At 39.6% G+C, this 27,486-nt stretch overlaps 1 protein-coding gene across 1 annotated transcript; it reads left to right on the top strand.

Annotated features, from left to right (window-relative positions):
* Window positions 1–9,143: 9,143 nt before the first annotated feature.
* Window positions 9,144–21,082, top strand: LOC108141228 (homeobox protein slou). Its single transcript, XM_017264484.2, has 4 exons — window positions 9,144–10,739; window positions 12,154–12,412; window positions 17,853–18,133; window positions 20,518–21,082. Exons 1-4 carry the CDS (start codon window positions 9,498–9,500, stop codon window positions 20,731–20,733), a joined length of 1,998 nt encoding a protein of 665 aa, XP_017119973.1. The 5' UTR covers window positions 9,144–9,497; the 3' UTR covers window positions 20,734–21,082.
* The last annotated feature ends 6,404 nt before the right edge of the window (window positions 21,083–27,486 follow it).

The raw sequence follows: 27,486 nt of genomic DNA, 5'->3' as shown, positions 1-27,486 counted from the left end.
GATATTGTCGATATAAAAAAATAATCAGAAATTAACGCAGACATTTCTGGCTCTATAAAGTATCAAACAACAAGAAAGGAATAAAACATCGGAAAGCAAAAGTTTTTATACCCTTGCAGCATATTGTTTAAAAGAACAATATTTCTATTATTATGCCTATATAACAAAAACATATCTTAACGAGGTAAAAAAGTCATGCCGATCGCACCTTCAACATTCAAAATATCTGACATCAAATGTAGTGACGAAAAATGAATAAGCATCCGTCAAAACAAATACATTTTTTAAATGTTCCCATTTGGACCGCTTCATCCAGACATTTTGCCAACACAGGTATTTTTTATGTCAGTGTGTATCCACCTGCCCAGCACATGAAACATTATTCCGGAATTCTAAAACAAGTACTTACAATTTTTTGAAACTGACAGACACCGAAAAATTTAAATTTTGAGGTATACAAAAAAAAAAAAAGAGCATCGGCTTTAAGTAATTTTGGTGTCATTGACGCGTTTTTTAACAAAATTTTAACTGTGTTAAAAGTGGAATATTTTACCAAACCGGGATCAAGAAATCCACTTAAAAAATTTGTAGTATGTCATTATCCCTAGCGATACCTTTCTATTGGTGTATTACTCGTTACGATCGAATTATCACAGCAAATTTTCAATTCTGCGGCTATAAATAATTTTTTTTTGTAAATTTTTTGGCCATATGTATGATTTTATTAAGCTGCTATAGAAAAGATCAAATAACTGAAGTGATAATCATCAAAGCTTATTTGTTTTTGATGGGTACTCATATAATTCGAAATTTAGATGTTTAATTTTTCAAATAGCTGTATAGGGCATATAAATTTCGACTTTCCGAAGATTATTTCCTTTTTATACCGTTATAATTTCAGTCAGAAGTTTTCAACGCAGTGAAGGAGACATTTCCGAAAGTATATAAAGTATATATATTCTTGATCAGCATCACTAGGAGAGCCGATCTAGCCATGATACAGTTTATCAACTGTAATATAATAATGAAGGACATTATACATCCATTTTACGAAAAGGAAATATTTTTGAAAGCCCTTAATGCATCAATAGTTAAATATCCTTGGCCTCTTATCAGCAATGATCTGTATATACACCCAGAAAAAAAATCGGGTAAAATCGGGAAAAAATTGAGCCCACATCATGAACACAAGTTTCCAATATTCCGAACGAACGGGGTCATTTTTAGGTACTGAATTAGTTGCTAACAACAAAAAAACATATTTTTCTTCCTCTTCCCGTTTTTTTCTTTTCTCTTTGTTTTATTTCAGTCTTTTAAATTGGAATGAAAGGAAATACGAAAAACTGAAGGGAAAGAGGAATACAAACTTGTGTTTTTCACCATGTCGACCCAACCTTGATTTGAAACGAGGACCCCCTAAGCCAAACATTTTAGAACGATTTTATGAACGAACATTGAAGCTACGATGATTTTCGGCTCAATTATCGTTTTTCGATTTGAACGAAATTAAAAGCTTCTAAGTACTGTTTAAATTTCTTAAAAATTGGATTTCTATAGGAACGATCGGGAAAAACAGCGGCATGGCTTCATTGTTTAAATAAATATTCGTAAATTTAGTCACTTTATAGAATATTTAATTTTTTTTAATAGCAGCAGATTTCTTTCTTTTAAGTTTGCCACAGGGAGCACTGTGCTGGCTGTTTGTTCTACTTATTCTTTTGTTGCCGCACTGGCTTTAAAATGTATTTGCTTCCCTATGCTGAGCACTTTATTTTTATTTCCAACATTTTTTTGTGCGACCTGACTTGGCACAGAATAAAAAACCAGAGGGGCAAAGCGGGGGGAAAACACGAAAACATTCATAAAATATGCATTATGCAATCTAAGCTCGTGTGAGCGTTGCTAAATATTTAATGTCCATGTATTGTACCATACAATCGCACAAACAGGCAAACATATGTGTGCGGATGGCCGTATTGTGTAGTTTATGATTTTGTTTTGACGCTGAATATATTTATGATCATTAATTTCACCGCCACAAAGGCAAATATCGAAATTAACAAATTCCTTTATGTCAAAAAAATTCCACGCCTCGCCAAAGACAAATGGCCAGAGCAAACAAAAGTCTAAAATCAGTAATAATAAAAACATTAAAACCACAATAAATACAGCTTTAAATCACATGTGCCGTTTAACACATTGAGTCGAGCGTTTGCTTTCTATTTTTAATGTGCTTTTCGTTGGACTGCGCATAAATTTCAACTTAAATTGCGCGCGCAGACCAAAAACCATAGGCAGTTCCCCTTTTCCCCCTTTGGCTGCAAAAGAAAGGGAAACGACGCCCACTTAACGCCCTGGGTGGCTGCTATCTGTCTCCCTCTTAGCCCCGTCTCGCTCGCCTCTCCAAAAAGATTCTTGCCAATTAGCATATGTGTTTGTTGGATTTGGTGGTTGTTACGCCTAGTTTATTTTGATTAACCTAAGATTTCAAATTTTGTATTTCGAAACTATTAAATTATGGGCAAAATTGATGTCGTTGCTCTTTGATCTGGGTGCCAAAAGTCTTTGGAATCGCAAAAGATGTCTTCATATACGCACATTAAGGTGCATATATATTTTTTACTTCGCCTTTGTTCTGTCTTCATTTCGTTTACGTCTTTTTAATGAGAATTATGAGACTTTAATTTATGTATCAATTTTGCGCACATTAATATTTTTAATTCGCAGTGCGAGTTGTTTCGAAAATGTGGTCAGGGTTTTTAAGTTGGTGAAAAGAAATTTTGTAGGTTAATACATACATAACAATTGCTCGATTTAATTATAATCATTTCTCGTAGAGTAAAATTATTATTATATTCGTCAAAAATTTATCTGTTGTCTATGATTTTGGAATCATAGGTCATGGATATAATAAATCTAAATTTAAATGTTTTAAAGAATATTTAATTTTTGAAATAGCTGCAAGGGTATAAAAACTTCGGATTGCCAAAGTTTGGTTCCTTTCTTGTTATTATAAATTCTATTTAGAATAATGTTTTCCCATCAAAATTGTCTTCATTAATTCAATATATAAAATTATGGAAATGATGATGTAATTGTCCTGTGTATGTTTTATAACATATCAAGAAAGCTTACCTCGGCAAGCCGAAGATTATTGAACGATAATAAAATAATCTATAAAACAACTACTTATATTTTCGATTAGTATGCGTATAATTTAAAAAACTTGTTCGATCGTTATATGTTATGTTATCGTTATCAGTTTTTCTTAAAATAAAATATAATAGTAACCTTCAACAATATAAGTTTTTTTTCATTTTTTGTTCGATTGCTCAATTGTCAGCTATATGACATAGACGTGGGTCAACTCTTCTAGAAGGGTTATAGTGTTATAGTGCGTATTATGGATAGTTTAGTTATCGATGGTGGTCACTATCGATGTCATCGATAGTATTACAAAATATCAAAACAAATATGCCAAAAACTCTTTTTGATTCCGATTAACAAGCAAATAATAACGAAATTATATTTATATAACATCAATTTAAAAATGGAATATTCACTGTCTCCTAGTGAAAATTTACATTATAGGGTCGAAAACGTCTGCATCTCTCCGTTGCCAACTTTTGATTGAATAACAACGTCGCAAGAGTATAAAAAGTTCAATTTTTAAATTCGGTAGTATAGTATTTAGCCATTTATTGAATTTCTTTTACATTTTATAAAAGCTTTATTTAACTTCTTTAGTATTACTCAAAAAGTTTGTTGAATGTAAAAGGAAATATAATTTTCTAAGCTTGCCTGTTTCTAATCTCAACCATTCATGCTTCCAATTTTTTTTGCCAATTCTAAATGGGTTACCATTTTTAACTTTTAACTGTTTTTCAAAGTTTTTCCAGTTACTGATTATATTAGAAGCTAGTAAAGTGCAATTGTTGTTGCTAATGACTGCAGCTGTGAAACTATTTAAATAGCCTAGCCAAGTGTCTTATGCGGAAATATTGTCCTGCCCACAATATAAACATCAAGCCACCCTTCTGTCCAACAAAAGCTGCAGCAGAACAAGGATCTGCTCCAAATCCAATGACTTCTTCTGCCTTCGAGTGTTGTTCGATGTACACAGAGAAATCAATGTGGATCGAATTGATTTATTATACCTAATTTTTTTGGTCTTAAAACACAAGATATTTAAAATAGAAATGGACGCTGAAGGTAGATTTCAATGTTCTCAGGATAAAAGGAAAAACTTCTTAACAACTTTAATATTAAATTTTTTTTTTTAAATTGGATTAGTGCAAAAAAATTTGCACAAAGTACAAAATTTATTCAGAACAAAACGAAAAAATTTAATAAAGCAATTATAAAAAAATGTTTCCAGAAAATTAAAAAAATGTATTTTTAAATTTAAACAGTTTTAAATAAAATGTAATTTTTCCTTGTATTAAAAAAGTGTTGAATGAGAATGTGTAATAAATAGCGCAACACGAAAACAACCTAAATAATGTTAAAATTCTAGTGTTTTTCCGTGTGGCACACCCCTCCATCTTACTTTCAGTGTCACACGCACACATACAGTGAACATAAAGAGCCACAGGAAAATCCACAACGAGTACAGCAGACTTAATATCCAAAGCAATTTACAGTTATGAAAATAAGGGACATATCCGCAAAACGACAAGCACAGAGCGCCACCGCAGCAGGAACGACAGCAACACCAGCAACAACGAAAATAACGACAATAAGGAGCCGGACAGAGGACGAAGGACGAAAGGGGAGACAAACTTCTGCTAACGAAGTAAGTACCCTGGAGGACACTTAAGCGATCGACCCCAGGCCCAACTGACGTCGAGCGTCATAATGCCGCCAACATTTTCAGAAATTACACACAAATGACAAAATAAAAGGTACAAGGAGTCTGCAAAAGGACAGGGGAAGTTCGCGCACACTGTCACACAGCCTCAGCATGCTCATGCTCTCTCTCGCTCGTCGAGTGACTTTCGTTTGGCGGCCATGTTGAAAGCCTTGAGTGCTGAGTGTTTCAACTTATTGGCTGTCGAATCGGGGGCGTGGCTGCGACGTCGTTCCGTGAGCGGGAGAGCTGCAGTGCTTCAAGAACGCTGGCGCAGTGAGCGGGAAAAATCGGACAGAGAGAGAGAGTGAGAGAAGGGAACTGGGTGGCTTGATGGTGTGTGTGTGGGTGAAAGAGGGTGGAGCGCTAAGTTGCGGCTGGCAAAATGAGGGTTAAATCGCGTGCATAATTTAGCAGTTCATTTCATTTCATTCATTTGAGTGCAAGTGTTCAGAGATGTTCGCTGCCTAAATGCTTTCATTCTGCTCCAGCTTCCGTTTCCGTTTCCGCTCTGACTCTCTTCTCTATACATTAGAGTGAGTGTGCGAGTGTGTGAGTGGGCGCTGGCGCAGTGTCTACCGACGTTTACCGCCACAATGACAAGCGTTTATGGCAATTAACACTTTAGCTGTTTATATGCTGATGCCGCTGTTGTGGACACTTAATCGTGTCGGCCATTAGAGGTGGTAGATCCTACCAAAAAATCCATTGGCAATCATGCAAATCACGTTTGCCGTTTTTTTTCCTTCTTGCTCCAGAAGCAGCCCATTTCTGTTTCCGCCGTTGCGTTCAGTGCAAATTCAATATCGTGCATAATTAATTTGCAATTAGCACGTTTCTGTTTTTGTTTTCATTCCACCAGCCTGCCGCCACTTGCCCCTCTGAAAACGGAAATTTTCTAATTACGTGCACAAGCTGAATGCAAACTAGTTTCCCGCTCCATCCGCTTTTCATCCGGGCGATTGCCCGCCGGCATTTCGAGTGGCTGCCCACGTGCGTCCATTGCAGATTTTCATGGCCCTGACGATGGGCTGCGAAATGGGTTGGCATATGAAATGAGCTGCAAATTGATGGAGGAATTAGCGCAGCATATTTAATTCGCTTTCGCAGCAACAACAACCACGGCGCTTGGTCCTTGTTTGTCCAGCGGGTACGGCGGCCAGTGAATGAGAGCTAATGGGCTTTTAGGTGCACATTTTTAATGCAGATTAGGCACACATTTGATTAGGCTATGGCAAAGGAAAGAACACAGTTTAAGCGGAGAAGATTCGATCAATATTATCCATTAAGCGAAACGTGACTCAACATAAAAATATTTTAAAGCTAACAGTTGTTCAGAAGACTCCCTGAATATGTACGAAAACTGAAATCCATAGTGTTACTTCTAAAATTGAACTCTTATATTACATCTTAAAAAAGTTATGACTATCAAAATATCACTTGCTGGAGTTTAATTTTAAGGCCCTGCTCCGTTTGGTAAGTCTGCTGTGTTTATAAATGCTGATAACGATATAAAAACCTTCACGATATCGACACATAATAAAAATACACATATGCATATAAAAACCAAAATTTACTTTTAACATTAATGTAGAAGTTTAAAACAAATATAATTTCTCTAAGAAAAGTGAAGAATAAGTACAAATTCTACTTTTTATTGCGTGCCATGGACATTTGTTAGTAAATGCTCAAACATATTAGGTCTAAGTAAACAATTCAATTTGTGTCAAATATTGATTATGACTAAATGTACTTCACTAAATTCAACTCGGATTCCAAAGCTACTACTTTTACAAATATATAATTGAAAAATAATCCATTGATTTATTTAATAAATTTATGATTTATGTAATTATTTAACGGCAAAATTATATACGTTAGATAGTATCATACATCAGCCGCCGAGCCGCCCCCTCTCACCCAGCTTGGGAGCTTACCCCGGCTGACTGACTAATTTATGTATTAACTTTAAACGCTCATTAGTTTAATTAGTCAAACAAATTAACGTGGGGCTTACGGCAAGTGGAGTGCAAACAACAAAATGGCCGAATAAGCAGAGTGAGCGGGAGCATTGAGGGGTGTGGAGTGTGCGGGCGGACTGGAGGCCATCTGCCTCGCGCTCCGTTAAATGAATGAATAAATACAAGGGATACGGCTTAGGGCAGCGGCAAATTAAGGGAAATCCTATAAATAATTGAAAATAATGAAATTATCACATAATTATGCCGATGACCGTACACTTGTGCTTTTAATTGCCTTTTGTCGCGAGGTCAGCGGCTCACATTATTAGCTTATCGATTTCCCCCTGCACATGGCGATCTGCGCCATTTTTATTTGCCTTTTAATTAGTTGTAAATCTTGCACAGCCTGTTGAAAGCCAACGGGAAAGGCGAACAGCAAAAGGGGCGGCAAAGCTGCCGCCATTGCATGCACTATTTATTTTAACAAGAGCTGCTCATTTAATACTTATTTTCACTAATTAAATGGAAGAGTAAGTACATCAGCCGGCGACATGGCACGAGAGCGAGCGAGAGAGACGACCACATGCGACAGCAAAAGCAATTTTCCGCTTTTCCGCAGCGCAAAAAGTTTGATGTCTATGTAAACAGCGGCTTTCGTGTGTGCGTCTGGCGAACTGCCAATTTTCCTGCCCCACTCACACACTCGCAGCGACTATATGCACATGCTATCGTATTCCGTATACGTCGGCTGTTTGAGCGCACTTAAATAATGAATAATGACGAGACAAGCAATTAAAATAATTTGCGGTTTTACCGTGCGTATGCGCATCATTTAATTTTGCATGTAAAAGGATTTAAGCACTTATTACACAGCGAGAAACGGGATCAAACCTAAGGATACCCTGCTCAAGGGATGAGCAATCGAGTACGATAGTGCGCTGAGTGCAGATTCGTGTACATACACACATACGAGGCCAAGCCATCAATGGGCCAATTAAAATGAGTGCCCAACGCTCTGGTGTTGGTGGCGAGCATCTTAAAACTAATTAAAACGAAAAACGGCATAGCGAGCTGCTCATTAAGCACCCAAGTTCCCTCCGCCCCTGCTATGCGGTTAATTATAGAAGGGAAAAGACGAGCCGTGCTAACGAGTGGCGAAATAAAGCCAGTGGATATATAGAAGCAGTCGCATTCCAGGTCCAGCTAACACCCAACCTTCCATCGTCGGAGTTCATTAGGCAGCACCCTGCGTCCACTTAACGATGTCACTTATACGCTCCATTGTCCCCTTCGTACCGAAAAGCCCTAGAGCCGATTGGCCCATGCCACGTTAACCACCCACTGGCTACCCAACCTTCCTCCTCCCCCTCCCCCTCCCCTTCTGCACACCCCACATTGAAGGCCACTGCTGCGATGCGTATAAACCGCAAATTGGATGCGATATTAAATCGTCTGTGCCAAAGCGCATATAAATTTTTGTTCAATTTAAAAGAATTTCTCGAGAGCGAGCAAGCGCAGGAGATGGAGAGCAAAAATGGCCAGAAAGAGTGACAGAGAGAGAGAGACAGGGCGATCAGGGGACCGTCTATCTCCCTCAAACACTTTGAGTTTTACATAGGAAGCGTCAAGGTGACAAGCCACAAAGATTACTCTCTCGTGCGAGGAACAACAAGAAATCCAAAAGTAAATAAGCCAACTAATTATAAACATAATTATGACCACAAAAATGTTCTAAAATTCAATTAAGCTGAAGAAAGCACTAAGCACTCATGCATAAATCACTAACAGCAAACCAGGCATGCCATAAGCAAAGAAAACTCATCACACAACGGGCAACAACGTGTACAGCAAAATAAAAACGCCGAGGAATGTGCAAAAAGTTGAGATCCATTTCGCAAGCACCCGACCGCATAAACAAACAAATTTTGCGCTAAATAATTTGGCAATTACTCACATCCTCGGGAGGCAGAGGCTAGCTGGCCATTCTTTCCTCGGGTGGCTATTACAGCTGAGTGGAGAACTATGTAAAACAGGACTCTCCAGGACTCGCCTCTCTCGGCGCCAAGGATCTCGTCCTCGTCCTCGTCCCCTGCTCTTGGTCCTGCCGCTGTGGCTTAGACCTGCAACAGACCATTACATTTGCTAACGAGTGGAAGGCAAATTAAATCATTAGATGCTAGTAGAGATTAGTGCCGCGGCAGGAGGAGCCAATCCACTCAAAGAACCACTCATCGGTGGGCGTGGAGAGTGGCGCATAGAGAGTCACTCAAAGCAGAAACCACCACCACCATTACCACCGCCACTACCACCACCACTGGTATCACAGCCACCAGCAGCAGCAGCATTTAGCAGTTGACTTGCCACAGGCACACATCTGTTGGATTACCAACTCGCAGCTCGCATCTCGCAGCTCGGAAACGGAGAAAGCGGAAACAACCCTCATTACGCTTCTGACTCTTGAGCGTGTGAGTCGTCGCGCGCGGATTACGCCCAGGATAAACGGACGCCGGACGGCAGCAACGCTTAAGCAGCAGCGGCCACTTCGGATATCGGCAGATCCAGATTTAGTCGATTGGTTGCCCTCAAAGTGACAGGACACGCAACGCGCAGTGAACAGCCAGTGAATTGCCAGTAAACACCCAGCAAACAACCAGTGCATATTTGACAATATTCCCGAAGACTTAAACATGGTCATGCTGCAATCGCCGGCGCAAAAGGCCAGCGACATTGCAACACAGCCCGCCGCCGTCGCCGCCGCCGTGGCCGTCGGTGGCCTAATGAGTCCCAACTCGAACCCTGAATCGCCCAAGTCGAACGCCTCGCCGAAAGTGGCCAGTATTGAGGCGGGTTCGGTGGCCGGAGGCGGCAGCACGCCGCCAGCGCCCAAGATACCCAAGTTCATCATCAGTGCCAATGGCCCAGCGGCAGCGGGAAAGCAGGAGCAGGAGCTGAGATGCTCCCTCGAACGGCTCAAGCAGATGAGCAGCGATTCGGGCAGCCTGCTCAGTCGGTTGAGTCCCATGCAAGAGGAATCCGCGGACAAGGAAAAGCCCAATCTCAACAACAACAGCAGTCTAACCAACCACAACACGCACAGCAATCCACGCCGCTCCCAATCTCCCCCCGCTGCAATGGGATCTGCATCGTTCTCCTCACCTGCCCAGCAGCGAAAGCTCCTGGAACTGAATGCCGTGCGCCATTTGGCCCGACCGGAGCCACTGCAGCATCCACATGCGGCCTTGCTGCAGCAGCATCCGCACCTGCTGCAGAACCCACAGTTCCTGGCCGCCGCCCAGCAGCACATGCACCATCACCAGCACCAGCACCAGCACCATCAACATCATCCGCATCCACACCCACACCAACAGTCGCATCCCCATCCGCATCCGCATGCGGGTTCGGTCTTCCACTTGAGGGCCCCCAGCAGCAGCACAGCCCCGCCCTCGCCGGCCACGTCGCCCCTGTCGCCACCCACTTCCCCGGCCATGCTGTCCGATCGGCAGCTGAGCCCACCCATCGATCCGCCCCAGAATCCGGCTCATGCCTCTCAGCAGCAGCAGCAGCAGGTTGCCGCTCCGGACATGGATCTCGAGCGGATCAAACTGGTTGCTGCGGTGGCAGCGCGCACTACGCAGGCTCCCAGCACCTCCGCCTCGGCATCTGCTGCCCATTCCGTGACCAATGCCAACGCCAACGCCAACGCCACCACCTCCGCCTCCAACACCAGCTCAGGCTCGCCCAGTGGCCGCGATCTCAGTGACTACGGCTTCCGAATACAGCTGGGCGGGCTGGCAGCGGCGGCTGCTGCGGCGGCGGCCACTTCGCGACAGATCGCGGCGGCCAACTACGCGCGGAGCGACACCAGCGAGGAGCTCAACGTCGATGGAAACGACGAGGACAGCAACGATGGATCGCACAGCACGCCGTCGGTAAGTGAAAGCGAATGAAAGCGAAGTATTCCGAATAATTGCAAGGTAGTCCTTAATTCCTTACTTTCAAATGGCTTTACACAAAACAAAGGATTATATTAGATACGCATTTGTGCAATTTAAATGCAAAGTTTATACACACAACTTTTAATAGGGTTTATATTTAAAACAAAAATAAATGCCATATGAAGAAAATTTATTTTTATCCGAATTAGAAAATACATTTCCGAGTATATATCTACACACTTGATCAGAATCGGTAGAAGAGTCGATTTGGTCATGTCCTTCTGTCCGTACATTTCTACGAAAACTGGTCTCTCAGTTTTTTTGTATCCATGAAACCTTCACAAAAATTATTATAGATATACTCGTACTAGAAATATTGCAGGAACAACCGGAAAAATACATGTACAAAAATTAAAACACTACATACACTATTTCAGTTTTATCCTTTAATGGGAAGGCTCGAAAAATGCATTGGAAAACTTATCTTCGTTGTTTTTTAATATGGTGGTTTTTTTGGCTTGCCAACATTTGTTTCTTTTTTTTTGTCTTTCAAAAACATTTCTAGAATTTTATCATGTTGATAATAAATAAATAAAGAATTAATTGATAAAAAATTAATTTTTTTAACGGGAATGTGAAGAATGTTAAGCAAACTATCACCTGTCTAAATACCGTATGCCCCAAGTATACATTTCCTTTGAAAGCAAAACTTAAGTAAGCGACTCAACGGCTTAACTATATATCAAAAAGAGGTAAAATAAAGTACTTAGAACAATGATGTTTATATCAATCAGCAAGGAACGCAATAGTCGAGTTACTCAGCTAACCAAAGCAGATATGTTTTAAGAAAATAATCGGGTTTTAGGAGCGTCATTTACCCAAAATTTGTATTTCTGCTAGTAACTTCTAAAAAAATTATTCGATTTGGAAGATTTTTGTTGAGTCGAGAGTTATTGACCGAAAAATTCTATATAGCCTAATAACTAAACTCTACCATGTCAAAGGGTGAAGCGACAGACTTTACCGACTTGTGGGCGTTAGAGTGAGCGTGGACACATTTTGCATGTCAAATCCCAAAATCTAGCTTATATCATATATACAAAATACAGTCTGAAAGAAAGACAGACGGACATGGCTCGATCGACTCGGCTATTGATCCTGATCAAGAATATATTTATTTTACAAGGTCGCAAATTCTTCCTTTTTATTGATTTAATAGATTCGGAAATTCAGTCAATTTTCAGACAGTTTTCACACGTGCTATTATAAAAGATACGGCCAAAAAAGTTAGTTTTATACTAAAATAAGCATGAAACAATCTTAGCACTGTGTATCAGTTTCGACTCGTGCAATGGAAATAATTAAACAAAAAATAAAATGTCGGACCCTTATATGTTTTCTTGTACAGGTCTGTCCAGTCGACCTGACGCGTTCGGTTAACAGTAATGCCACCGCAAATGCAAACTCCGCCTCGACCAGTGCATCCAGTGAGCGAGATGCTGCCACAAAACGGTTGGCGTTTTCCGTGGAAAACATCCTGGATCCGAACAAGTTTACAGGCAACAAGTTGCCAATTGGTCAGTTTGGCCATCCACGGCAGTGGAGCTACGAGAGGGACGAGGAAATGCAGGAGCGATTGGATGACGATCACAGCGAGGACATGTCCGGTGAGTAAAGCTATCTCCATTGATACGAGCAACTTGGAGCTCACAACCCTTGAATCGCAAGGAACCTTGATGGCTAGCAGTCTGATTTGATTGAAATCGGTGGAAATTCATGGCACGCCCACTAAACATGTTCCCCCGAGTGTCTCTGTCACTCCGTGCTCAAATACAAGGCCAATAAAAAGGGGAGGCACGGCAACGGGCAGAGCACCTGCAGCAGCAAACAGTTTGGTTTCTCTTCCTTTTCCTCGCCCACGTCCTGTTTTTTTTTTTTTTTTTTTTTTTTTTTTGCAAGGATGACTGTGGATGGTGTATGTTATATTTATACTCGTTTTAGGTATGTTTCGATTTTGAATTTGCTTTTCTGTATTCCTCTCCAAGCCGGAATCTACAGTTTTAAGGCCCTGGGATTTTAGCGCTGCCTGCCTTCTGGCGGAAGTCACGTAGGAACGAGTGGGTGGGTGGGTGTTTGGGTGCTTAGTTTGGTTATGCTGGCCGTGAAAGCATTTATATTTTGGCTATTCCATTGCAAACAAATGCGCAAATGCTAGAACAACCAAAAAGGATCTCTGCATTGCGAGGCTGGCAATCTTCGTTTTTGAAACGCAAACTTGTTTAGACCAAAAAGCTGCACTCATATCCAATAAGGATTTTCAATAGAATTGCTTTTAATTGATTGATTGATGTTTTAATTGGGGAAAACCCATCGCCAAATGGGTAGCTACATTTCCATTTCACTCTCATTTTTTCCTTCTAACTGTTTGTCTTGCTGCGGATCAGGTTTCGGTTTCCCAATGATTTTTTCGATGCCGTTTTTTCTTTTCGGTGGCTGGTTAAAATTTTGCTGGAAATTAATTGATTTTCATGCTTGGCTCGGTGCAAAGAAATTGCTCAAATAAAAATTTGCAAATTTGATTGAAGTTGTTTTGGGCGGGGGGCATGGCGATGCCATCACTAAGCCGCTGGCCAAAGCTTCAAAAACAGGAAAAAGTATGATGGTGATGTGGATGGTCATGGGTTTTATGACTGGTGGAGCTTAAGTTTAAGTTCGGTGCGATTTGTTTAAACGCTGCTTGTGATCTGATTATAAAAAGCGTTGACTTTATTGGCAAACGGTTTGGTTTAGAAAACCAAGGAAATGTGAGTCTGAGTGGATAGAAAACAAATCATATTTTGTGCGACTCTCTACCAATACAATTTACGCATATTCAAGATATAGGTCAATTGAGGAATTTAAAATACTAAGCTTTATATTGTATTAAACAAAAACACCTCTTAACGAGGTAAAAAAGTCGAGACGATCGCACCTTCAACATATAAAATTTTGATATCAAATTTTGTGACAAAAAATGAATAAGCATTTGACTTAATAAATACACTTTTAAATGTTTCCATTTGGACCGTTTTATCCAGGTTTTTTGCCTACACAGTGTATTTATTTAGTCGTATGCTTAATCATGTTTCGGCACAAAATGTGATTTCAGATATTTAATATTTTTTGAATTACTTTTAAACGAACCATCGATCCCAAGCAAATTTGGTGTCATTCGACTTGCATTTTGAATTAAATTCAAACTGTGTTAAAAAAGTGTAATATTTTATTAACCCAAGCTCATGAACTCCATTTGAAAATTAAAATGTTTAGTGCGTCACTTTCACCGCCCTCTTTCCAAAATCAATAAATTTTCTTAAAGTCTTGTTATGCAATCCTTATAAATTTAGCGATACCTTACGATGGTTGAATTACTCGTTACGATCGGACCATCACAGCATATTTTTAATTCTACGGCTATATATAGTAGTCTCCTATGCACACGCTCTTGATTCGCATCGTCACTACATGGACTGTCGTCCAAAGTGATCAAGTTGTAGTATACAACTTTACGATAGCAAAACTCTGATAAATTTTTATTAAAATCAACAAATAAATCGATAAATTATGAATATTTCAAGTAATGATATTTATAAGTACTTGCAATTATTATTATTTTCTGTTAGAAATATGTATATTTTATTTAGCGGAGATCGACTGTGTCCTATTGTTGTATTAACCCATTCTTTTTGAACTAAATTTTTTTTGTATATTGCCAATTAATTAACCTGTTTTAAACTGCTTCGCTTACACTGTTTTTATGGTCCAATTCGTTAAGCGCGAATGTAGGAAGTTATAGACACGGAAAATGGCAATCGCTGGCATGGCCATCCACATCAACACCATTATCATTATCAACGAAACATTATCGGCCATCGCTGGCTTCGGTTGTTGGCCAGCTGTTTGTGCAATTGTGTTTGTGTTAATAAAACACAATTAACTTCATCAATGGCTGGCGAGGGATGCGAGTATAAGTGCTAATAAAACCGACTCAATGGCCCCGCCAACGACCCCATGAAAGAGGCTTGGGCTGTGGAGTCGAGTGGTGGCACTGAAAGGGAGGCGACCAGGCAGGCGACCAGGGAAACTTCGCCACGATAATGATGTTCGAAATAATTATGTTGTTGGTCGTATCCAGCAACCCCTAGGCCGGTTATACACACACAAATACTCGCATAGAGAAAGACATATAGACAGACAGCCAAGTGCGAGTGTGTGAGCATCACGCATACGCACTGTTTGCCGGCTGGCATTCAACGATTGTTGGTTGGTGTTGGTGTTGCTGTAGTCATTAATTAGCAAGGTACTTAATTACCGCACATTCATTAGGCGCTTCAATGGCGCTGTCACACACACACACACAATCAGATGGCCAGGGATACACCCCGTTTTATGGCCTATTGGGAGGAGGTGTTAATGCCGCCGCTGCCGACGCTTCGGTTCAGATTAGCGTAATTATGCGGCCCTTTGTCATTGCGACTAATTAGATTTTATGTCACCAGCACACTCCTTTAGCGGACTTCACTTGACAGCTGCAGCTGGTTAATAATTCATAAATATTACGCATACGCCGGGTCTGGCTACAATTCTCTAAGGCGCCGTTCATTGCGTTTTAGGCGCAGCAATTTGCATTTCATTTAAATTGCAAAACATAAAACTAGCAACACGAGCTAGGCAAATTTGCAACAATAAAGCCACATATTGTCTGCATAATCCAGATAGCCATGAAAGCAACTGAAATGCGCCCCAAAAGTCATATGAAAAAACAAGCGATAACCAAGTTGTTGAAGGAGTGGAGGGGAGGGTAGGAAAATACGGGGGTGGCCAACATTTAAATGTGGGCGGAACGAAGCGGAGAATGGAGCACAAACAGTGGCAAACCAACCCCCGAAACAAAAATGTAAAATGGCTGCGAAAACTTTTCTTCTTTTTCAGCACTCAATTTGGCGCTCTCTCTTGTTCGCTCTCTCCATTGCGATTGTATGGGTGTGCGGACTCGGGGGAGTCCTGCCCGTCTGTGTCTTTGTGTGCCCGCTTGTGTGTGTGTAAGGACGAGTTCCATTTTGCCGCCATGCAGTTGCCGTAAAGTCAAGTTAGGCGACAATTTCCAGAGCCCGAGAACTCGGCTCGTTTTACGAGTATATCCGTCCATCAGCAACTCATTTATTATTTTATGAAAATGGCAAAATGAGAGGACAAATGCTCCCCGGGGTCGAATTGGTCGGGCGGATGCGATTACAATGATTGCCACAGCACAAAAAATGTCAAAGTTATAAGCCATTTCGGGGCAGTATCTGTGTGTGTGGGCTAAATTATGCGCCAGTTTGTGGTAATTAACACTCGAGTTTCATAATTAAGCATAAATTGTATGTTGTATTTTCAGCCACCCTCTGTCTTTCTTACCTTTGAAAATTTCACTGTGCATGTGAGACTCTCTTCTTTTCGACCCTTTCCACGGCCAAATCATCAAAAATGCTTACGAAGTGCTTTCGTTAAAATAATAATTACCAGCAGCAATTTTGTTAATGGCAGACGCTAGACAGATATGACTCGCAGAATGATTTGAGCTTTTAATGGGTCGCTAAACTCAGAAAGCGATATATATATTTATTGGGATAATAATATATAATATATTATAATTATTCGAAACTGTTTCTTTCAAAAGGATTCTAAAAATACCAAATTCCAGAAATCTGGTCTTATTTGGCTTTAATTTAACAAAAAACAAATGGCATAGGTTTTCTCTTGATGATAATTGTTAAAAAATGTAACTCTTTCTAGATAGTAATATTTTAAACATTGCTTAAAATAACGTTATCGTAAATAACGATTGATTTTGTTAGCAAAGGGATCCAAATTTTAGATTACTTTACGCAAATGTGCGTAATCCTTTCAGTTAAATTAAACGTCAATTTTGGTCCGACAGGGTTTCCTCTTTTCCCTTAATGCCAGACATCACGCAAACGGCAAGTTGCCGTTGAATGGACGGCGCAATTAGGCGCCCGCTTTCGCCCTGCTAAATTGTGGTTCCAACGCTTATTAGCCAGGCCGGCTTTCTAACTTCCTCCCTGATTTTCCACTGCCCTTTGAACTTTTCGCGTTTGTTTGACAGCGCATTAAGCGTCTGTCTGCCGATTCCTCCCCGTTGGTTTTGGGGGGCTGTTAATTCAATTGACTCAAACCAATTGTGGTCAGGGCCAGTCGTCGACTCAGCTCGATTCGGTTAGGTATTGATGGACAGGCGGGCATCTAATGTGCCATTAATGCATATCAAAGTGCCTGCAAACACTCCACAGCCCATTACCGGCGATAATGGCAGTGCCCGCTCTGCGGCCATTGCGAAATTCGTTAAATATTAAATGAAGCGTTCACGTTAATTTTCGGTTTAATTGCCGCCCAGCCTATGGTGCACTTTTAAGCGCACTGACCGCGCTCCCCACTTTCCCTCTATTTCATGCAAACACGGCCAATCATGTTAGCCAATTACCAGGACTAAAGCGAACATCCTTGACGGAGGGCTGACACTTTTGGCGACCCTTTTTCGCATGGCTGAATCGATTCCTCAGCCTTAAAAAAGGGGTTCACCGCAAATTTGCTTTTCGGCAACTGAGAAAATTGTTAACAAGCTAAGTTCTTGACGGCTTACAATATTTAAATTGCTGTATTTGGCTAGCGTATTCATATTATGATGCAATCAGAGTGTTAAAAATATGAGTCGAAATTGTAGACTGTAGTTTCGCTGAGAGACACACCCACGGGCATAGTTAGCCAGCTGCCTTAATTGAATTTTGGTTGTCGAATCATGGCAATCAACGGAACCAGACACTCCGTCCTCTTCTCGTTCACTTGATGAGTTCCGACACAGTCATTTGGCGGTCACATGTGCGCCAACATGCGCCGAAAAATTCCAATTAATCCAACAATGATGCGGTGGCCGAAGTGATTGATTTCCGTTTGCAATCTCCCAGGACAGTGATATTTGCGGGTGATGGATGGCCCGAGCCGGTTGATTCGTACCAAGTGAAGGACACGCAGAAATAAACAACTCATATCTCTGTTTTTCTTCTGCAGCCCAGGACCTGAACGACATGGATCAGGACGATTTGTGCGACGACGGCAGCGATATCGACGATCCCAGTAGCGAGACGGACTCCAAGAAGGGAGGCAGTCGCAACGGGGATGGGAAATCCGGCGGTGGAGGCGGAGGGGGTGGATCAAAGCCTCGAAGAGCTCGCACTGCCTTCACCTACGAGCAGCTGGTTTCTCTGGAGAACAAGTTCAAGACCACCCGATATCTGAGCGTCTGCGAGCGGCTCAACTTAGCCCTTAGCTTAAGTTTAACGGAGACACAGGTAATATATGTTTTTATATTTTAAAAAGTACAGTCAGATATATTCCTTACATGGAATTCATTTAATTTAACAATCAAAAATGCCATCAAATATTTAAAAATTATGATATTATGAAAATATATATATGTTAGGTTAGAACGAGTAAAAATCTGCCACCTTTTTGGGCTAACAACAACAAGAAAAAGACAAGTTATTGGGTTTTGAGAAAATCAAAGTCTAACGGGAGTTACAAAGGTTTTTAAAGCAAATGTTTGGAGAAAAAAAAAATTACAACTAGTGCAATATTTGCTTGCATAGGGCAACTTGTTTTATATGATGTTTATTATGAATAAAGTACATTTATTGATAAATAACAACAACAAAAAAACAATTTAAAAGGTTCTGAGAAATTCGAAGTTTAACGGGAGTAACAAGTGTTCTCAAAGCCATTTAAAAGTAAATAAAAATAACAACTAGTGCAATAGTTAGTTGTTCATATTTTGTTGTATGGTTTTTTTAATGAATAAATGTTCATGTTAAGATGAAAAAAAAATCGGTGTTAAAATATTAAAATAAAAAACAAGTTTTTATATACGTATACAAAAAAATTTTTATTTTTATTGATTGCCGGAAAAATCATCAAGACTACTTATAAAATGTAGAGCAAGTGCAAATTAAAAAAAAAACAAAACCGCGCAAGTTAATTTCAAAACGGATCCATCCGCAAGAGTCTGTCTGTCACTCTGAGCCTCTATAGACGTTAGTTATTAGTTTTTGTTTGTGGGTTTCGGACATATCTATCGGTAGACACAACAATTTTCAAAATCGAGCTATTTAATTTAAGAAGATATTGGGTAACTGCCAACGTAATCCGTTTTGCTATGATGGTACTGCATTTTTTAAAAACGGAATTTGAGCACAAAGAGCAGCGGAGAGCACACATACAAATAAGTGCACGCACCTTATTTGCGTGAGTAATTTGCACGGGGGAACTTCTTAATGTGTGTGTGCCGACAGCACATAAGACAGTGTCCTTGTAGTGGGTGGTGGGGTGCTCATTTGTTTGGCACTACTAAAGCAAAAAAACAAATCAAAAGAGTAGCAAAATGAAGGTATCAGTTCCGCCCCTCCCCCACTGTTTCTAAGATTTGCATTCTCCAACAAATGCCTTGCCAAAGCAAGGAAGTGCCTTTCACTCAATTTCCGTGTAGCTCAAAATTAATCGAAGTACCGAACAAATATATAGCAAAACATTTTAAGACCGCAACAACTAAAAAGATAATACAATTTTGTATAGCAATTATCGTTCTTTTGGTATAAACCATAATTCTCTTATATGATCCATCAGCAAGATACAGAGAGAGTTACGGTTTCGTCCCACCTGACGATTTGGTTGGTTTTCTTATATATATTAATACCATTGCAGAGGGTATTATTATGTCAGTCAGAAATTTGCAGCGCAGTGATGAAAACATTTTCATCGCTAAAAAGTATATACATATATTCTTAATTAGCGTCAGTCGATCTAGCCATGTCCGTCTGTCCGCCCGTTCGTCCGTTTGTACGCAAAATAGTCTCTCCGTTTTAAAGCTTTCTGCGTGAAAATTTCCTAAAAGATGTCTTTCTGTTGCAGGTGGAAAATATATAAAATAAAATTTAAAGTTCGCAGTTTTTTATGTTTATAATCTTTAAGACATAGTAATGGTTTGACATTTCTAAATTACGTTTTTAATTTAATTCAAATCGCACGAATATATGATAAGGCTCCCATTTAAACTATTACAAGCAACCTTCGGCAATTTTAAATACCCTTTCAGGCATTGCAAAATTAAATATTCTTTAAGAATTTAAAAAAAATCTAACTTTTTGTCTTAAAAGGTGTTTTAAAGCCTTAAAAATAACATACCAAAATATGGATGTCGGCAAAAGTGTCTAAATGCCTACATTTTGGTTCGCCGGCAGAATGATTGTACAATACTGACAACTTTAAACTTGTTTTTCTCGAAATCATTTTTTTAAACTGGCCGAAGACATAACTTGGCCAAATCTTAAGCTATTCTTACGAAATGGTTTATTATTTCAGTATAACGGTTTTAATTTTATTAAAGATAACGGAATAATTTTCCCTGCTTTATAGACAAACAAATCGAAACATAGTTGTTATAAAAAATATTTACCTTTTTTAGTAGCTGCAAGGGTATATTAACATCGGCTTGCCGAGGTCTCCTTCGTTTCTGGCTTATTATCAAACTTAAACATTACCAGTCTCTTTGATTAAAACTTATAAAAGAAAAAAATGAATTTAAATTGTTTAAAAATAATATTTCTTCGGAATGCCCGCTAAAAATGAAAACACTCGGAACAAAAAACATTTTTTTAATACTATCCCTGTTGCCCAATTGCAGGTTAAAATCTGGTTCCAAAACCGTCGCACCAAGTGGAAGAAACAGAACCCCGGCATGGACGTGAACTCCCCCACCATTCCCCCGCCCGGCGGCAGCTCCTTCGGACCGGGGGCGTACGCCAGCGGACTACTGTACTCGCATGCGGTGCCCTATCCGCCCTACGGACCCTACTTCCACCCACTGGGCGCCCACCACCTCAGCCATTCGCACTCATAAAATTGCAAGATGCAACAGCGATTGTTGCAACTGTTTGAAAAGCGAGGCAGGTCGGAGGTGAGCGGAAGAGGACCTGCGGCCGAGGGCAGATCAATGGCCTTCAAGGACAAACTGTAAACGTCAAACTGCTTTATGTGTGTGTTTAGTACTCGGACCGAGATGACCTTCGTTATTTGCTTCGATTACATAATGTATATAGTTATTGTATAAATATGCTATGCTAGTGCTTAGAACCTCGAACGCCATATCTAGAATTAAATTATACAACTACTTCTAGCGTTTAAGTGGCAAGCAAAATCAAAAAGAGCAAACCAAAAATTGCATAAATGTCAAGTAAAAAATAAACATTTTAAAAACTACCCAGACCGGATATTGACTATGCACTCGTATTTCGGAGAGTCTTTGGGGTGGCGAGGGCAAAAAAACGATATATCGTGTGAAATGGGAGGACAACAATGCTAAGTCAAGTGTAAAATTTTAAATTTGCTTCTCATTTGCCATGAGCGGCTCAAACACTCACACCCCGGCCACTCATTTATGTGGCAAACGGATGCGAATACGAATTCTTAATCCGATTTGGGTGACACAATGCTCCGGCCTGCCGCCGGCTGGCTGCCGACTATATCTTCCTGTTGCCGTGAAGTCGGGCGGCGAGAGGTTGTCAAAACAGTGACAAGCAAATGAATAAATTCACGCGCACACACCTCCAGCTCATTGATATTATAATCGCCTCAGCGAGTGTGTGTGTGTGTGTGTGTGTTTGTGTTTGTGTGTGGGCCAAGATGCGTATAATTGAAACAGAAATCGAGAAATCCATGCATGACCGGTCATTTGGGCCCGATGCGGATTGACTGCGTCTGCCGCTGACAGCGGTGCCCAAAAGTAAGCAAGCGAATGGGCCCCGGAAAATCCCATTATATCTATTACGCCAGGACTCACACTGTTTTTTGTGCGGGTGCATACGGAATTATTTCACTCTTTTGCAACCGGATTTCTTTCATTTTCGCTTAAATAATTTATTAACAATTTTTGTTTTACATTTGTTTAAAGCTTTGCTTAAGTACTTTGCAATTAGTCGCACAAATCCTGTTTGCATACATGCGTGTACACGTTTATACGTACGTAAGGACTCTTGTATGTCGGTGTGCGTTAATTTCTGTAAATGTAAGTCGCTAAATTATTTAACTGCAGACATGTGAGCAAATTCAAACAGCAGAGTAAAGAGCGAGTGTTTAATTTGCATAAAATTAAATGCTAGTTTAAGTTGCACAGACTTTGCCACGAAAAGTTTTTACGGGAGAGACGAAAAGGGAGCTTAAATTGGGGTCCACATTTTAGTGTGTACTACCATTCTCTTGAAAATTCTTAATTAAAAATTCAATACCCATTAATTTTCTTCAGAAATATTAACCCATTAGGTTAATTTCACGGGAGATCGAAACCAGGCTAAAATAATTTTAAAAAGATTATTAATTTCAGACGGATTTCAAATAAATTTTAAGTTTTGATTTTTTAATCATATTTGTTTATTATACAATGTATAATATCAACAAAAAACACCCCTTGAAGAGGTAAAACCAAAGTGACAATCGACCCTTTTTGTGAGAATTACTACTTGTTAAAAATAAAAATTATTTTAATTTTTATTTAACTAGCTAATCGGCAAAAAGCTGAAAATAAAATCAAGCCTTGATACTAAACAATTTCTAAGCAACTTTTGTCAAGGAAAAGAAAATAACCATTAAAAACACCCTTTTAACAATATATGGCACTTATACGTAGCTTTAGTCGTTTCAAAATTGTGGGTTGTGGTTGCTATTTCGTTTTCCGATTTCAATAAAATTAATCATTATGAATTATTTTGAATTATTTGCTTATATGTTTAAAAACATATATACTTTATAGGGTCGGAAATGTCTCCTTCACTTCGATGCAAAATTCTGACTGAAACTTTAATACTCTCTGCAAGGGTTTAATAATTCATAATTACGCATTTAATTTTATTGAAATCGGAAAACGATATCGTATAGCTACCAAAGGAACGAACGAATAGATGAAGTAAAAACCATCATAGCTTCAATGGTTTTTAATGTTCTTAGTTATTCGACTTTGTGTGTGTGCTTCTGCCATATCTATCGGTTGACATAAGGCAAAATCGAGGTATAATTTAGGAAGTTATTGGCAATTATGTTTTGCTTCGTTCTACATGTTTTTAAAACGGAGTTCAAGCATGAATAGAAGCGGAGAGCACACATATTAAATTAAAAAATGCAGGCACCTTATTTGAGTGTGTAATTTCCACGTAAAGCTTTTCAATGTATGTGCCCACAGCGGTTTTATACTATTTCGTGCTCTGCCGCTGCTCTGCATAAGATAGTGTCGCTGTAGCGGGTGGTGGGGTGCTGCTCACTCGTTGCTTAAACTCTTGCTAAACACCGATTGTTTTCTGGGTAAATATTTAATTTGAAATTCGAGTCAGTCAGAAGTTTGCAACGCAGTGAAGGAGACATTCCCGACCCTATTATGTATATATATTCTTAATCGGCATCACTAGGTGAGTCGATCTAGCCATGTCCGTCCGTTTCTACGCAAACTAGTCTCTCAGTTTATTCAAAAGTTGTCTTTCTATTGCATGTAGTATATAAGCCGGAACGAGCCGCATCGGCCGACGATATCATATAGCTCCCATAGGAACAATCGAAAAAATAAATAAAAAATGTATAACTTTGCTGTTTTTTTATTTTTTTTTAGTTCTTCGACTATAGTAATGGTTAAATATTTCAGAGTTACGGTTTAAATTTCATCAAAATCGGAAGACTATATCATATAGCTTCCATAGGAACATTTGGATAAAAATACAAAAAAATTATAACTTTGCTGTTTTTTAAATTTTTTTTTTCAGTTCTTTGACATATAGTAATGGTTTAATATTTTAGAATAACGGCTTGCTTTCTTTCTTGTTATGTACTCAATTTAAATTTATTCGTTTTAAATTTTTTTTGCTCAAACAGAGTAAATTGAACTCAAACTGATCATTTATGGTCACGGATATTTTTTTAGGTACAAAAATTCTCGGATTGAGTGCAAAAAATATAAACGACAAAACGAAAATATTTGAACTATGTATGAAATACTTATATTTAGTTTAGTTAGAGAATACATGTACCTGCCCCACACTTATGATAAGAAACAGTCAGCTTAAGCCATATTTTTAATTTACCGTATGGACGAAAAGACGTGCAAATTTTAAAATCCTTAAGAATCCTGCCTGCATCTAAAATTATTTCCTATGATTGGAATTAGTTTTTTACGAGAAAAGTTGGCAATGAATAAAATAAATTTTAAGCGAAGTTAACGCCTTCCAATTCCAGTTTAAGGTCTGCAAATTAAGTTAGACTTGGTAATACGATTTAAATTGTATACTTTTGGGGGTGTAAATTAGGCCTGGCAAACGCCTTGCAAATCAGTGAAACGATAAATTAACGCAGCGTCGGACGGCGTTAAGCTACCCTTAAAGGGACCCATCGCCTTCACTCAAATCCAAGACAATTGCTTTTCAATCCGGCGTAATACAGCCACGGGGAGAAAGCTCGAAAACTTTCAGTGTCACTCTTCGAAGATTTTCCGAAAAATAAAAACGCGGCACTCACACAATTAAGTCGTATTCCCCAACCGCTCATTTTCCATTGATCCGAGATGAACTTAAGTGAATTTGAATTCGATTTCTAGCACTGTTTTGTGGGACAAGTTTAGCTGAGATTTGTTTACGCTTCTCGGGAAAGTCTTATTCGCCTGAATTGCTCCAGATTATGCATACATCTCATCCTTGTCCTCGGATGTGTGTAAAACTCGGGCCGCGTTGGTGTGAGCAGCATTTAATCTGCATCATTGACTTCTCTTCTGCGGAAAAACCATCCCTTCCCTGGTTGGGTGCTAGTAAATTGTATGCGAATATTTAGTTTGTCTACTTTATCGGCGCGGCTTTATCGAAACTTATTGTGTTTGTTTAATTGAATTCGGATAGCTGCGACAATTTCGCGTCTGAGTGCGTTCCAAATAATCTGCTGGGGCGGAGATAAATAAGGAGTCGGAGAATTACTCATTCGCCTAGTTGGCCCTCAAATCGGGAGTGATAGATAAAGTTGCGACTTAGCTTAGATCAATTAGTTCGCTATTTGCTGGTGCATCCATCTGTTTCGATGTCGCAATTAAAATTTAATAAGTTTTCCAGGCCCCCGAACACCCCATATATATACATATGCGGACTCACATAAATTATGACCAACAGTTGACATAAACAAGCTCCCAAGAGTCCTTTTGCCAAAGTTATATGACAGATTTGCGCAGAACGTTTTGATGAAGAGTCCAAGGAGTAGTGGTTGGGCTGGTGCAAGGTCGAAGGGCCGGAAACGCTAAAGTGTCACCAGGGAGCGGACGGGTGGGTGGTTGGTCGGTTTGCAGGCACATGTGCCTTGAGTTACACTCGCTACGGGGTGGGTTCTTTGTTGTTTTCAGCCGAATCACATTTTGATGATTGTCAATGTGACTTTAATGCCATTTTTCAACTTCCAAGGCCCTCTCCACTTTTTTCGAGGCACGTGCAAAAGGGCTGTCCCAAAGACACTGATCGTAATGCTGACATCTGTGGATTAAATTGCAATTTGTGCTCATGTAAAATTGAAGCCGCGCGCTCTAACTGTAAGTGTTAGGCGTTTCTGGCATTGTTTACGCTAACTTAACTGGTTCGGTTTGCGCTCTCCGTTTTCCTGGGCTATTAATATTTCAAATTGCGCATGGCAATAAAATTGTAAAAATGTCTTTCGGCTAGCTATAATAATAGATGTTATTATGGTTGATTATGGGACAAATATAGAAGCGCAATAATATTTCAAACAAGTTCAAATAAATTTTAAATTAAAACTTTTTATTTTATGAATTTGATTTTAAATGTTTTTGTAGAAAAAGCATATTAATAGGTATCCTTATAACATTAAGTGGCTAAAAAATTCGTGTTTCTTATTTTTTTCCGTTCAATTTTTATTAAATTGATTAAAAGATGGTATAAAAATTAGTACATCCATTCATACTATAATTGCTAGGCCTAACTATTCACAGTATAAGAATTTCGCATCTAATATTGTTAAACTAACCCCCATTGAGATCCAATCATTAATTGTCTATTAGTGGTTTCAATTGGAATCCGTTTGAAAAGACTGCCACAAATGGCTTGCACAGAATTTATAAGTTCAGATTTTCTTTAAAAAGGATCGAAAACCGGTTCCCACGTTTTCGCTGTGCAAATGAGTGGGCAACTGGTTACAATTCAGGCCTCGCACACGCCGCCAATTCATCATCTTCTCCATCACGCTCACCTGTCACACGGGATTGGGACGTATCACTCTGAAGGGCATCACAAATTCAACGAAATTGAACGTTATCCCAGCTCGTCTGACCGAATAATTCGCAGTTAATTTTCCGCGAAGCGTGGCGAAATGAAGCACAAAGCAACTCGGTAACTCTGGGCCTTTTCCCCGATTTTATTTGGTGAGAAAACATTTACGCACTAATTTCTGGGCATTGACTGGGCCACCCGTCCCCCTTCTCCCCCCTTTCACATTAGTCCTGCGTCCAAAACCAGTTGCATGCCAATTGGTTTGCAATTTGCCGCGCTTAGCAGGCGGCGAGTGGGTGAGTGGGTGGCCGCGGCCTTGACGGGGTTGGCCACAAATAGCGCACGCGTAGCTGTCCGACGCGTGGCTCAATTACGCGGTTAAATGCATTCAAATTGAGTTGTTTATACTGCGGGCGTGTGCTCTGCCAACTACGGATTGTACCTCTTTATAGAGTCAGTACTACCCAGTTAGCTTTTTCTAGCCAAAGTCTTTCACTCATTGGAATACCAAAGAAAGAGATTTTTGTCGGATAAATACGATTTTCATACCCGTTACTCGTAAACTAAAAGGGTTATATAAAGTGTATATATTCTTGATTAGGATCAATAGGCGAGTCGAACTAGCCATTTCCGTCTGTCTTTACTGTCCGTCCATATGACGGTCAAGATCTCGGAAACTAAATAAGAAAGAGATTTTGGCTTTGACATACAGATTTTAGTAATTCTTACGCCCACTCTAACGCCCACAAATAACAAAGGTATGTTTGTCACTCTAAGGCATGTTAGACCTTAGTTATTAGACTTTGTGTGTGTGATTCGGCCATATATATCAGTAGGCTCCAAAAATTTCCAAAATAGGGTTATAGTTTAAAATGTCATTGGCAATTATTGGCAACCGGAGTTCGAGCATGAAAAGCAGCGGAAAGCAGCAAGAGCAGCGGAAAGAAGCGGAGAGAGGAAGAAAATTTCGGCAAGCCGGCGTTTGTATACCCTTGCAGCTATTGCAAAATGTAAATATTATTTATAACAACTTTATTCCAATTTGTATCGTTATAAATCAGCTAAGTTTACTTTCCGATAAACTATTTGATTCCCCAACTTTTTAAAAATATTTTTAAAAAACTTTTAAGTTAAGTGAAGACTAAGCTATTTTTGGCTATATAAAGCTGGAAATATTGGGGCTGTTGTTTTCGCCGATGCATACTTATGTGGACACCTCTGGCATATCAGTTCCAGTTACAGTTGATGCCATTGCCTTAGCCCGCAAAATGCCACGTGGCCGGATGGCATTGTTCACGGGTTTTGGGCAAGTGCCGAGACACCCTTTAACCCATCTTTGTCAATAGAAAACATAAAACTAT

Source organism: Drosophila elegans, unplaced genomic scaffold, assembly GCF_018152505.1.
Source record: "Drosophila elegans isolate 14027-0461.03 unplaced genomic scaffold, ASM1815250v1 contig_476, whole genome shotgun sequence".
NCBI lineage: Eukaryota > Metazoa > Arthropoda > Insecta > Diptera > Drosophilidae > Drosophila > Drosophila elegans.
The sequence above is the reverse complement of the archived record's forward strand: the minus strand, read 5'-3'. Positions and strand labels throughout refer to the sequence as shown.